A 14,509-nucleotide genomic window follows, 5' to 3' on the forward strand; every position below is an offset into this window, starting at 1 on the left:
CATGCTTCAGACGCGTCACGCTGAGGGCGTTCCCACTGCGATTTCACGCAGCGGTAGTCCCTGAAGGGGAACGTGCATCACAGAACAGAACCAAGGTGAGCATTTGTGCTTATAAAACTTAAAGTTTTTTATTTATTTTTGAAATGACCGATCGTTTCACTAGATAAGACCCTTATTCATCGTCTGGTATCGTTTAAAACCCTTTGAAGCTGCGCTGAAACTGTCATTTGGTCCTCGAAACGTTTGTGTCCTATTGAAGTCCATTATATGGAGAAGAAGCCTGGAATGTTTTCATCAAAAACCTTAATTTCTTTTCGACTGAAGAAAGAAAGACATGGACATCTTGGATGACATGGGGGTGAGTAAATTATCAGCAAAAGTTTTTTTTTAAAGTGAACTAATCCTTTAACGTTATCTTAGTAGCTATAACTTATAGAAAGAGTGCAACCTTATAAAGTTACATGTATTGCAAAATACATAATGATTTGAGGACCAAGTTTATAGTCAAAGTATGGGCAGGCCATAGTCAATGTTAAGCATATTGTTGATGTTTCGTCCCTATTAGTGAATGTTCCATAACTGTTTATAATCCGCTGTCATCGGTGGTCCTGCTTACTAGCCTGCACGTTCACGGCAGGCTCCGCTGTGGGGGAGGAGCTGTGGAGGGAGGGCTGTAGCGAAGCAGAGAGCAAGGGGGTTGGACCTGTAAGTTGTGCTTGTTCAAATTTTCAGGCTAAGTCAACATTTTTCTCAAAACTCCCTACTGCAGCTTTAAGATGGTCAGGCTGTTTTAGGACATTGTAACTGGTTTGTAGGAGCTCGTTCAAAATGGTCTACTAGCACAAACCAATTTGATAAAGCTATTTTTGTCTTCTCTGCTTAAGAAAAAAACAACAACAACTCATACTAGCTTTACGATGGTCAAGCTGTTTTGGGGACATTGTAACTGGTTTGTTGGAGCTCGTTAAAAATGCTCTACTAGCACAAACCAATTTGATGAAGCTATTTTTGTCTTCTCTTCTGGGAAAAAAAGAAGATTATACCAGCTTAAGATGGTCAGGCTGTTTTTGGGACATTGTAGCTGGTTTGTAGTAACTGGTTATACTAGTTAATGATAAAGCATAAACCAGTTTGATAAACCATTTTTGTCTTCTCTGCTTGAAAAAACAGATCATACCAATTTAAGACGGTCAGGCTGTTTGTGGGGACATGGTAACTGGTTTGTAGTATTTGTTTACAAGTCCGTCTATCAGCATTAACCAGATTAATAATATGATCCACTGGTAGCCCATTTAGACAATCAAGATTAGTCAATGGACAGGATAGAACTTTAGTAGGGCCTAGTTGTCATTACTACATGCATAAAACTTGAACCACTCATTGTGAACAAAGCATAATTTGTCTGAATACATGTAACACACACTGCACATTTTATTTAAAGCGACAGTCACCGGTCAACTGTGACCAGCAATCAGTCATGCAGCAAAACACAGATCAGGATGACTAACCAAAACAAAAAACTAGATTCAAAATGTATGCAGAATTTATACATCAATATACAAAGGCAGTATGGACCTGCCTGTACATATATATTACAGTTTTTTTTACAGTCGCTAGGACACATTTCTCAATACTTCAAAACTCTTCACACAGTTCTCCAAACCAACTTTCAGCTTGGCACAGCAGTTCATTTCACTTTCAAAATGCACTAAAACTACCATATCACTTCATACATGTCTCAAATCAACATATTCTTCCATCACACTAGCAAAGGTTGACAGACAACAAACACACTTTGTCACCCACAAAACAATGACCTAAAAAACACTAACAACAGGTAGCATTATACAATGTTTTCTTCTGTAAAACAAGCACACCTCTCTACTGTTTAGAATTCACTGCAATATATTTTACTGGAATGAATCAGACATGATGCAGTATGCTTCAATATATTTTATGACTTATTTTTTTTTTTTTTTTTTGCACAGACTAATTACAAAATACAAGAATTTGTACACACCATTCACCGATACAGATACAAGAGCTGACAGAATCAGCTGTGGTTGGTCCAATTGTCCAATAGTTTTTATAGCATTTCATTTTTAGATTCGAAATATATTTCATTACAATATTACTGTAGAAATGTAGCAAATTGCTGTCATATTCAGTTTTGTATTATGTTATTGTTTTGAACATAAGTTTAACAGTTTTGAAAACAATATGTAAGCATGTGCAAATTGGCCTGTAAGTACACAGAGTTTTGGTGGTTGTTGTGTCGAAGTGAGAAAACAATTAATGTAATTTGAAAGATGTAGTCATTGAATGCATTTTGTGCCAAAGCAATGATAAATGATCCACAGTTTAGCCCACATATACTTCTGTTGTGCTCACTGTGTGAAGAGTTTTGAAAAAGTGACCTAAGTATTGAGACACGTGTCCTAGCGACTGTAAAAAACTGTAATATAGTCAGTTAATTAACATTTCAAATAAAAAAGTTGTTCCGTGTTAGGTGATTTTATGGTATTGTTAAACACACACATGCATGCATCACACACTCTCATTCGTGCTAGTACTGACTCTGCGTGAACCAACGGTCTGGATTTTCATCAGATATCTTTGAATATCTATCTCAGAGTGCAGAGCGGACAACATCCCCTGAAATAACTATTAGGACAAAGAGAAAGAGATACAGAGTATGAAGGCAAAAACATAGATGAGGAACATATATATAATAGAAACAGAAAATGTGGAATTCATCAGAGAGAAATGATGTTCATGTTTGAAAATGCCCACAAACCAGAGCAGCTGATGAGCACCTTCACTGTATACAGTGAAGACCATTCAAAATGTTTAGACCATTCAAAATGTGTTTTATAAGTACTTCATCCAACAGGTATAGAGAAGTATGTGACAGTTCAGACTCCTGCCAAGCATATATGGGCCATTATGCAAGTCGAAGAAAGGTCCTGAGAAGGATAAATGATGGGTCAGGGATCACACACTGACAAACTGAGCACACACCATTAGAAAACTTTTAGAAAACTTTTATATTTCATTTATCAACAGATTTTTAAAAGGAGTTTTTCAAGTGCATTTTAAATTGAAGGAAATGTATATTCTCAAATGCAATTCACATGCCAGCATATATAAACATGCCACATTTGTTTACAAGACATTCAAAAAGAATGACAGAATGTTCATTTTTGAGAGAACTATTCCTTTAAAGTTAGGTAACAGGAATCACTTTCAGTCAAATACATTTTATGAGTCATGACATCTGATAGGCTACAAAGTGCTTTTGATATTTAAATTACCTGATGCCTCATTAAAAGTCATTGAATGTATGAACGAGCAGATCTCTTGACACTGAATCACCCACACCTGCGGTTTCTTGTAATTTAGATGTTTATTCATCTTTTTGATATGAGGTAGGAAAAGTGAGAGTTTAAACTTAACCACATGAAACAGGATCAGATCAGAACTTTCCAGAACACAGCAAAGAGTCCTGGGGTTCTTTTGAGGACATGAGGTGGGAAATTAGATCTACAACCACCAACACGATGGTATTCAGTGGGCATGCACAGGACAGGAGCTGTCAACAAACTGATGACAATACAAGCTCAAGGGTGTGTTTGTGCATGTGTGAGTCACCACAGGTTAGCTCCTATTCTCAGACCTCTTCTATAATTAGCTTAAAAGTTCATCATGAGTTCAAAAAGCATACCAAATACCAAAACCAAGAAATACCAAAACCAAATACAAAATAAACACCATAATGTAGCTTAAAAATCTGGACAATAATATTCATTTTAGTATTAGTATAGTATGTTCAAATAGCACAATAAAAAATCTAATTATGTTAAAAATAGTAGAATAAAATAGTATGAGAAAATAATGTAGTATGGCAAAAATAGCACAATGAATTATTCAAAGTATGTTAAAAATAGTACAATAAATTAGTATGAGAAAATATTCATAGTATATAGTACAATAAAATAGTACGGCAAATTAATCATATTATGTTAAAATGGTACAATAGTACGACTAAATAATCATACTCTTTTAAATAATATGATAAAATAATGATAGTATGTTAAAAGTTGTACAATAATATAATGACTGAATAATCATACTGTTTACAATAGTACAATAAAATAATCATACTAATAATATTATAATAAAAATATTATAAAATATTCATAGTATGTTAGAAATAGTACAATAAAATGGTAGGATGGAAAAATCATAATGTTGAAAATAGTACAATAAAATAATCATGATAATATAATCATATTACTTTAAAAATGCTACAATAAAATGGTATGAAAAATAATCATATGTTAAAAAGAGTATGACGGGGGGATGGGATGATGCCAATTGAATTATTTGTGCATGTTTTTAAAACTGATATTGCCCACAACAACATATAGCCTCAACAGCAGTTGCGTGTCAAACCTCAAACGTTTGCAATAAAGGTGAGAAAAGGATCTATTCGCAGGAGTACCGAGATTTATTAAACTGAAATCAAAATACTCAACCAGAACTGACCATGAACTGAAAGAAACACAGAGCTTAAATACACAGACCAAACGAAATGAACAACAGGTTCAAATCAGGTGCAAACAGGTGATCAAACAATGAGAAACCATAGTAACAAACTGAAACGCAGGAATGTGAACTAAACATGTGAAAAGTAAACCCACCCAAACATACAAAATACTCAGATACACAAACCATCACTTACATTGCACAGCTAACGCATGTATGTTAGAAGGTCAGTAATTATTATATACTGTATGTATTCTACCCGGCAGATGTCACATAAGAGTGTCTGCTCTCCTGAATACAGTAAGATACAGTAAGAACTACCGATCCGCAAGTGGTTTGGTCAAACAGGTCTCAGAATCTATAAAGAGGACATGTAATGATGTAGTTATGATAACTCACTTATCGTTAATTAGCTTCATGGTTATCAATGTGGAAATTGTGGCTACCAAATAGCGAGTAACATTCATATCTGCAGCTGTAAGAATAAAAAGCAGGTTTGTGTGTGTTGGCAGGAATGATAAAGATACAAACAGAGATAAGGAGTAGTTTATCTGTACCATGAATTTTGCATTGGCAATATTGCTATGCCTTTATAGTCAAGCCAATAAGACTTGTCATGAGAGACAAGAAAGAAAGGCAATAAAAAGTGATAGCCTCACCAGATAACACAATGAGTCTAAGATTTTTTTCAGACCAATGTTAGCCAGGCCATGTTTTTAGTAACAGATGCGAAGGGCTATACAGGGATAGTTTTAAAGCTGAATTGTTCTGGCTCTGCCAGTTGTTTTACCATTCTTCTGAACATGATACTTCAGTTATGCTGGGATTCCCCCCACTGAAAGAGTAATGTAACATCAGCTATACTCATTATGGACAAAACACACACATACACAAAATGCATTGGAATCCATGATCTCCTGCCACCACACATAACACACTCAAAAACAAAACCAGGGGCGTATATTTTTCCCCAAGGTCCACTTATAATGTTAGTAAAGGTTTCTTACAGCAACATCAATCATAATTCAGTTCTACATGACCACTTCCACCCAGACCACCTAGCCCAGTTTTTGCTTCTGTACCTTTAAGAAGCTCTAATATAACCTTAAATACCTTCTATATGCAAATCAGTTTGCATGTGAAATGAGTAGCAATGGCAAGTTGCTGGATACTTAAAAGTTGTTTATATGTAAATATGGGCAGTCGTATGTTAATGCATTCACAGCTGTGTCTTCAAGACTGTGACGACTTCTGAATGGCCCATTTTCTGTTTAGTTTCGAAAAAATGTTCCGTGTGGACCGGAGATTCGTGCTGTTAAAAGTAAAGCTACACAGTTAATTGAACTCTTTTATTTCAAAATAATAATAATAATAATAATAATAATAATAATATTATATACAACTATTACAATTTAATAAATAAAATAATTGTTTCATATTTTAAAATATCATTAAAATTTCATTTATTCCTGTGATGGCAAAGCTGTATTTTCAGCATCATTACCCCAGATCATCACATGATCCTTCAGAAATCATTCTAATATGCTGATTTATCATATTGAACTGAAAACAGTTGTGCTGCTTAATATTTTTGTGTTTAAATTGAAATAGTTTGTAACATTATAAATGGTTTTACTGTCACTTTTAATCCATTTAATATCGAAGCTTGTTTCTGCAACAGAATAAAAAATTAAAAAAGGTAATTGTGACTTTTTATCTCACAATTCTGACTTTTTTTTCTCACAATTTTTCTCACAAATCTCACAATTGCGTGATATAAATTGTGAGTAATAAAGTCAGAATTGCGTGATTTAAAGTCACAATTGTGTGTTATAAAGTCAGAATTGCAAGATATAAACTCGCAACGGCTAGAAAAAAAGTTTATTTTATATTTTATACATTTTATTAACACGCAATTGTGAGTTTATATCTCGTAATTCTGACTTTATAACACGCAATTGTGACTTTATATCATATGATAAATAAAGTCAGAATTGTGAGATGTAAACTCGCAATTATGAGATGAAAAGTCGCAATTATCTTTTAAAATGTTTTATTCTGTGGCGGAAACAAGCTTCCACAATTGAATGTATCCTTGCTGAATAAAAATATTTATTTCTTTAAAAAAAAAAAAAACTTACTGACCTCAACCATTTTAATGATAGTGTATAAGAAACAAGAATACCATAAAAGTATTCATTAACTCCTGTTTGAGATGTCCAGGGGGAGAAAAAACAAAGAGCTCTTTTTTCTTATACAATATATTGGAGACACACACATTCATGCAGTATTCACACTTAAACACATTAGATTCCCAGTGCTTTAGTCTACTCGACAGAACACGTTGAACTGACCTCAGCACTGGCATGGCCCCTGAAATATCCAATCATGGTGTGTTTATAACTATAGATGTGTACATGCCAACAGTGAATAAATCACTAGAGGTCCCACTAGTTGCTACCCAACTAGTATCCAAATGCATCAGAAGGCGGATCTCGTCAGATCCACTATCTATCTGCTATCTAGTTACTGCATCATGACATCTGCATAAAATTAAACTTTATTCGGTCACCTCAAACACCAACTGCCCCTGAAAATGAATGACCTCCAGTAACTTCAATCTTACAAACACAGGATAATTGTTCTAAAAGTTCACATCTATCCCATCATGAAAAGACCAAGTGTATGGAAAGCAATCAGACCCAAATCAGCCACCAGCAACTCAAACCACCTCATTTAACAATCCAAATATTTTCTTTCCTAAACCAGACACATATCAGTAATGCAAGGCCTCAAGTTTGCTCTCTATGGCCTGCACACATACACCAGGCCTGCAGATACTGTATCTAAATCCTGTTGAATCAAGAGCATCTGGAAAAATTGTCCATCTGTTCTTGTTTCGGTCTGGTGATAGATATAAAGGCCATTTTCCTCTATTCCTTTTATGCCGGTTCTTCTCTCTCTTCCTCTTTTCTGTGGGGATAGGGCAGCGCAGGAACATATGAGGGTGGGGTTACAGTTTGTCTGGGCCAAACAGAACCAGATGGCGGCTCTGTTTTTTCCGCACACAAAGTCTTGTGACAGGCTTTCACCACGCCGGTGCTTGAGGTCTCGTCCGCACGCAAAGGTGGTACGCAGATGTTCAGCAAGGAGGTGTGTGCATGTGTGTGTGTGTTTATAAACATCTGAGCGATTCATCACATCACCACTGACACCTTGGCAGGAAAATATCACACACACACGGATGTGTTTGGGCATGTTTGCTGACTCTGCAGGTTAATCTTTCATATCATACAGAGGAATTTCTAGCTGTGGTGTCGATGTGTCTGGTGAAAAAAGTTGTTCAAATTTATCCTTCTTAGAACAAGAATATAAACTACAGCTGATTTGTCTGAAGTACACACAAAAACATATTGATCAGTATTTTTTGTCTTATTTTTGGGTAAAAATATCTAAATCTTATATATATTCGGTACATATTCAGAATTTTAATTTTTAAATGTGTTTTTCTTACGTCACTGACAAATTTTCTTTTCTTGTTTTAAGTATAAACATCAATAACTTGGAACAACTTACAGAGTTTAAGTATTATATTCAGTTTGCTTCTCAAGTAATCTTAACCCTTTAACTACATGTAGTTAATTAATATTACTCAGTACGGTTACACTTTATTTAAAGGTGTCATTGTTACAGTGTAATTATATATTTAAGTACTGAGTAATATTAATTAACAACATGTACTTACTATAGGGTTAGGGTAGGATTAGGGTTTGGTTGAGGGTTAGTTACATGTAATTAGGCATAATTTACTGTTATTATTATGGTAAGTAAATGTAAGATATGTAACAAAGACTACCCTCAGTACTTATTTGTGTAATTACATTGTAAAGATGCTGCAAGTTAGATGCATTAAACCATGAAAAATATGTAATGCATCAGCTGCCAATATACTGTAGTACTCTTGATTTTATATATTTGAGATTGTGTGCAGAAAATGCAAAAAAACAACAACAAAAAAACAAAAAATAAAATTCCCACTCTGGGCCTAGATATAAGGACTTTAATATAGTAACTAACTGCTTGCATCTTGACCCCTCTTGACAATCTTAACCCCCATAACCTTGAACTGTCTCTACATTACATCCCTATCTGGCTATAACGTCATATATGGCCTATAACATGCTCTCACATGTTTATTTTTATAATATAGTGTGAGTGAAATGGTGTTTTCAACAAACAGATGAATTTACACTTGTTTATGTGATCAGATTTAAATCCGTCTCGAAAGCAGTTTTGAGGGCATTTACACCTGGTCTTTTCACAATCGGATAGCTATCCGATTAGAGAACATGTATGAAGTGACCAGGTGTAAACAGGACCATAGACACACACTGATAGAAATTGAATTATACTAGCTATTTTAATAATACTGCCACTCTGTGTCAGCTTTATTCAATAAATATAATGTAGTCATCAGCAATTTCATGGTCTGACTGGAAAATGGGCGGTTTTCCCAATATTTCTGCTAACCTTGGTGGTTTGAACTGTATCAGAAAAAGGAGAGAAAGAGTCTAAATGGAAAAGGAAGGAATGTGCTGACACATTATTAACCTTGAGTGTGTGTGTGTTGTAGCATAACTGTGAGAAATTATAGTTAAAAAGATTATACTGTGGAATTTTAAAAACAGACCCTTTAATACACTACCATAAAAAAAGTTTTGGGTCAAGATTTTCTAATGTTTTTGAAAGAAGTATCAATATGCTCGCCAAGGCATTTATTTGATCAAAAATATAGTAAAATGGTTATATTGTGAAATATTTTTACAGTTTAAAGTAACTGTTTTTTATTTTTAATATATTTTGAAAATGTTATTTATTCCTGTGATGGCAAAGTTGAATCTTCAGCAACCATAACTCCAGTCTTCAGTGTCACATAATCCTTCAGAAATCATTCTAATACGCTGATTTGTGTAAACTGATACCTTTTTCAAGATTCTTCAAAAGTTTAAAAGAGCAGCATTTATTTGAAATAGAAATCTTTTGTAACATTATACATTTCTTTACTGTCACTGATCAATTTAATGCATTCTTGTTGAATTTCGTTCTAAAAAATGCCACTGGTCCCAAACCCAAACATTAAACTACAGCTTTAACCAAACTGGCTCCACCTAGCAAACTCAGGTCCTCATTTTGGTCTTTGGTCTGGTACTGATCCTTAAAAAAAACGGTCTGGTCAACCTCAACCTCAGAGAGGACAGTCACTTACTCATCCTTCTCATTACAGGACACTGGCTACTGCCACACACTCACATACTCACATATGAAAAACACAGAGAGAGAGAGAGAGAGAGAGAGAGAGAGAGAGAGAGAGAGAGAGAGAGAGAGAGAGAGAGAGAGAGAGAGAGAGAGAGAGAGAGAGAGAGAGAGAGAGAGTAGAGAGAGAGAGAGAGAGAGTAGAAGAACAACATAGAGCAGAATAAAAGACAAATAGTAACAGAATGAGTCACTACACTGAAGTAGGATATATGCTGAAAATTACTTTTCAAACCTGTCTAAAATTGAGACAAACACAGAGAAAATGTAGCATCACTCACACCTTCTCTATACACCTTCTCTTACCATTACACATTCTCAGAAAAAAAGAGAAACTGGATGAAATTGAAGATGTTTCACTTATATAAACTGAGATTTGATGTGAGAGAGAAAGAGAGAAATATTTATTCAGCAAGGACACATTAAATTGATCAAAAGTCATAGTAGTAAATCAATTGTTCTGAACTTTTATTGCTACTAGATTCTATTTATCAAATAATCCCCCCCAAAATATCACACTTTCTACACTGAAAAAAATTTGGAGTAGGATTTACATGAAAAAAGCTAGGCAACTTTTTCCACTCAGAAAATGCTAGTAAATTTAGATTTGCCAAGTAAAAACCTAAATATATTTATCAGTAGCTTTAATTAGAAATCTTTAAGTTAAAATTTACTTGGAGTATGGAATTAAGTAAACTTTACTTAACCTAGTTAAGTGAAAGTAACAAAGAAAATAAGTAATTTTAACTTGGCTAGTAAAAGGTTGATTAATATTGATTTAGTTGAAATTTCCTTTGCATTACATTACACTCAATTATACCAGTCATTTATAGTAAGTGTTTTACTTAGAGTATCTAAATTATTTATCCTTCATCATGTCAGATGTTAAACATGATGTGAATGCAAAGACCTCAATACTTGGTAGACAATACACAATGACGGTAACATTGTTACACAACATTTTTGTGTTTAAATGTGTCATTTTGTGCAGAAAATTTACTCGAAATGTCACAAAATGGCAAGTTACTAATCCTGACAACAAAAGCAATGATAAAACAGTGTAAACACACCTGGAAACCAGTGAAAAATGAACCTCATTAATTATGCAAGGTCCAGTGCATGATGGGAACCCCAGTATCAGAAAAGTTAAGTAATTTTTACTTCATTTTATTGAGTTGATATTTACACTTTCATTTCTGCTCGCTTGAATTAAGTACTGATATGGAATTTACTTAGTTTTTTTAAATTCTTGCCTGAACTAACTTTTTCTTTTAAATTATATTTTTTTTCCAGTAGTATTTACCTTACCAAAAAATAATTTTTTACAGTGTATACAAAAAAGCAGCAAAACTATTTTCAATATTCTTGAGCACCAAATCAGTATATTAGAATGATTTCTGAGGATCATGTGACACTGAAGCCTGGAGTAATGATGCTGAATACTCAGCTTTGCCGTCACACGAAAAAATTACTTTCACAATGTATTAAAGCAGTTTTTTTAAATTACAAGAATATTTCACTGTATTTTGATTAAATAAATGCAGCCGCTTTGAGCATAAGATACTTCTTTCAAGAATCTTCTTACCTATATTCCATCTATTTCCATATACTGCATTTCATAGACAAACAAATGTGAATTGAGCACCCACAGCATAAAAATATCGGTTCCAGACTTTAATTGTCAAATCAGAAAATTAAAAAAAGTCCTCAACTTTACTGAACAGCTCTGATTTGCCTGACGTCATCAACACTTGTGATTGGGTCACCAGAGACAGATGTTAATATCAAGTCAAACAGGGTCAAAGATTCAAAGTAATTTTTTTTAACAAATGGATGTTGTTAATATACAACAGTGATTTACTTAATCTCGAATGTTATGTGCAAAGTTCCATCATAAAAAAATCAAGAAGACGCCCCATTGTTCTTGTCATTGTTCTACAAAAGTACAGTCCTTTCCACATAATGTAAGTACCTCTCATAACAGTGGATAGCAGGCTGGCTCCTCTACACATCATGCTTAAATGAGCATCAAATCCCCATCAGAGCAGCTGCCATAGTATTTGCATGGCCCTGTGAAATTGGACCATTCATGGGAATGAAGCAGCCAAACATGCAAAACTGAAATTGCACTCACGATTTAAACTGACAGCGTCTCCAGTTGAGCTCATGACCCCGGAATGACCCACTACTGAACATTTTAATATATCAATTCACTCATGTCTGCTCTCGGCAGACAACGGCAATGATGGAGGACTGGGAAGGTGCCAAGCGGTTGATCTGTGACCAGTCGGGGTTGTTGCACTAAGTAAAACTGCGCTGAAGAAGCTGGCCTGAGATCAGGAATGCCCGTCAACAAGAAAACTGTGCTAATGCTGTGCTTCTCTTAGATGCTTCTGACACCCAACAACTCAATAATACAGTATAATTCGTGAAAGTGATTATGCGGTATAATTAGTGAGTGTTAGTTAGTGTTTCAAACATAAACAATAGTCTCATTCAACCACTAATTAGTAGAACATTCTTCTTTCTAAAGAATGTAAAAATGAATTTTACACTTCAAATTAGCCTAATGTCTGACAGCAAGCCTAGATTACACACAGAATGCACATCCCTGTAAGCAATTCAGTCATTGCATTAGCTGTCAAAATTTGCAATAGGAAGAACTGAAGTCTTAGTTCAGCTTTACAAACTGGTCCAAGCGGCTTTTTTAATGGACTATCATGGCTCATTTCATTTGAAAGCAAATGCTGACAGCTTCTTTACAGCCCTATTGATGGTCTAAAGGGCTATGCATATGTTTTGTCAGGTCACCAAAAAAATTCTTCATGTTGTAATAACTACTTTAACCAGCTCGGGTGCATTGGGAAAATGTGCCTATCTATATTTTTGTAAAAGTCCAAAAATTTGCATTCAATTCACTGCAGTTCCAGCTGAAATGAACATCAGTGGCAGTAAAACACCAACAATTTGTATTCATTTATTCAGACAAATAATTATCAAAGGGGCAGATCTTTGATTAATAAAGACTTATTTTGAGCGGTCCCTTCCGCAATACTGTTATGATCTCAAAACACTTGAGTAGCCTACTATAATGCATGATTTGTAAATTAAAGGTAGGGTAGGCAATTTTTGTTATACTGGTTGAAATCCTCTTCAAATCCTGATAGCAATCAATGATAGACGTGGTCTAAATATTCAAGCATGTATCTTCTGTGAAAAGATTCGTCCAATCATTGAATTCAGTCCGAACTCAATGATATAATGATATAATGTTCTACCTGCCTGTCAACATTTGTTTATTTCCAAACCTCCGCGCACCCTACTCGCTCACACATCACCAACACGCTCCGTAAGGCTATGCAGAGTTGTAGACAGACAGCGACGAGCTTCAAAAACAAACAGTAGCCGCCTTTTACAGTTCCTTTTGAACTAAAACAACGAGTTTATGCTGCGTTCATGCCATGTCGTAACCGTAATTATGAGATGGCAACCTGTGCCTACCCAAAGCTGTTCACGTCCTCAGACTCGGATTTATGCATTTCTATTGGCGCTTTTCCACTACACAGTACCAGCTCGCCTCGGCTCGGCTCGACTCGACTCGCCTTTGTTTGGTTTTCCACTGTGTAAAAGTTGTACCTGTATCTGCTTTCGGGTACTTTTTTTCGTACCACCTCCGGCGAGGTTCTAAGCGAGCTGAGGCGAGCTATAAGGCGATACTAAAATGTGACGTGAAAACAATGCCGACTGCTGATTGGTCAGAGAGAATCGTCACTATTCACTGCGTTATCATTGCACGCGCCAGATTGAGTATCCAGAATAACCCCGCCTTTTTAAAATACTTTAGCCAGAGATAGTTACTAAACTTACTACTATTATTATGGCAACTCGGAAGAATACGCCGTGGTCAAACGAGGAGGTGCAGACATTCCTTTGTTTGGTTGCCGAAGAGAGGATCCAGCGAGAGCTTGATGGGGCAACGGAACGAAAGGCGTCGCTATGACGACCGGGTACTATTTGTGGCGATACTTTCTGCAATGGAAAACGGAATGAAAAGCGAGCCGAGTCGAGCCAAGGCGAGTCGAGCTGGTACTGGTAATGGAAAAGCGCCATATGTCAACACTATCAACACTGAAATGAATCTGCAGCAGTCCGGTGGTACAAGAGCTCTGTAAGTTGTTTACGTTCATTATTATTCTAATACTTTCCTAGTGCTTTCAGACATGAGGTAATTTAACCCCATCTCTTTGCAAACTCTGCTGTGTGCGTTCATGTATTTTGGAGGAGGTGTGGCTTTGGAGAGCGCTCTGAATGTAGGGTGGGATCTTATGCTTTCAAAGCTAGTTTACATCACATAACCATCTCTATAAGTTTGGCTTTTCAGAACGTTCCCCTAACCATAGTTTCCCATTGGGAACGTTCTTATTTGGTTCCCCTTAAATAAGAAAGTTCTGCGTTCAGAAGCCCCGCCCCCATCCCATTATTCGCACCTGGGACCCAGCCAATTGAATCTGCCCTACAAACTACTGTAAACTACAAACTACTGTAAACAGCACATGCCAACAACAAACCCAAAAGCCAGGATTTAACACCTCATATATCTATCCTCCCACGTAGACAAGAGCAGGAAAAACAACACACAGCCACATCT

At 35.6% G+C, this 14,509-nt stretch overlaps 1 protein-coding gene across 13 annotated transcripts in view; it reads right to left on the reverse strand.

Annotated features, from left to right (window-relative positions):
* kiaa1217 (KIAA1217 ortholog) overlaps positions 1 to 14,509 on the reverse strand; it is a 159,260-nt gene that overhangs the window by 43,032 nt on the left and 101,719 nt on the right. Inside the window, exon 3 of one of the 13 annotated variants that reach the window (XM_077244381.1) lies at positions 2,578 to 2,664. The exons of the other annotated variants lie outside the window; for them this stretch is intronic. Coding sequence (XP_077100496.1) covers positions 2,578 to 2,664 — 87 coding nt within the window. The remainder of the gene's footprint in view (positions 1 to 2,577; positions 2,665 to 14,509) is intronic. 13 annotated transcript variants of the gene reach the window in all.

The sequence above is a fragment of the Siphateles boraxobius genome, unplaced genomic scaffold, assembly GCF_051911475.1.
Source record: "Siphateles boraxobius isolate OS27281-9 unplaced genomic scaffold, OSU_SipBor_1 26, whole genome shotgun sequence".
NCBI lineage: Eukaryota > Metazoa > Chordata > Actinopteri > Cypriniformes > Leuciscidae > Siphateles > Siphateles boraxobius.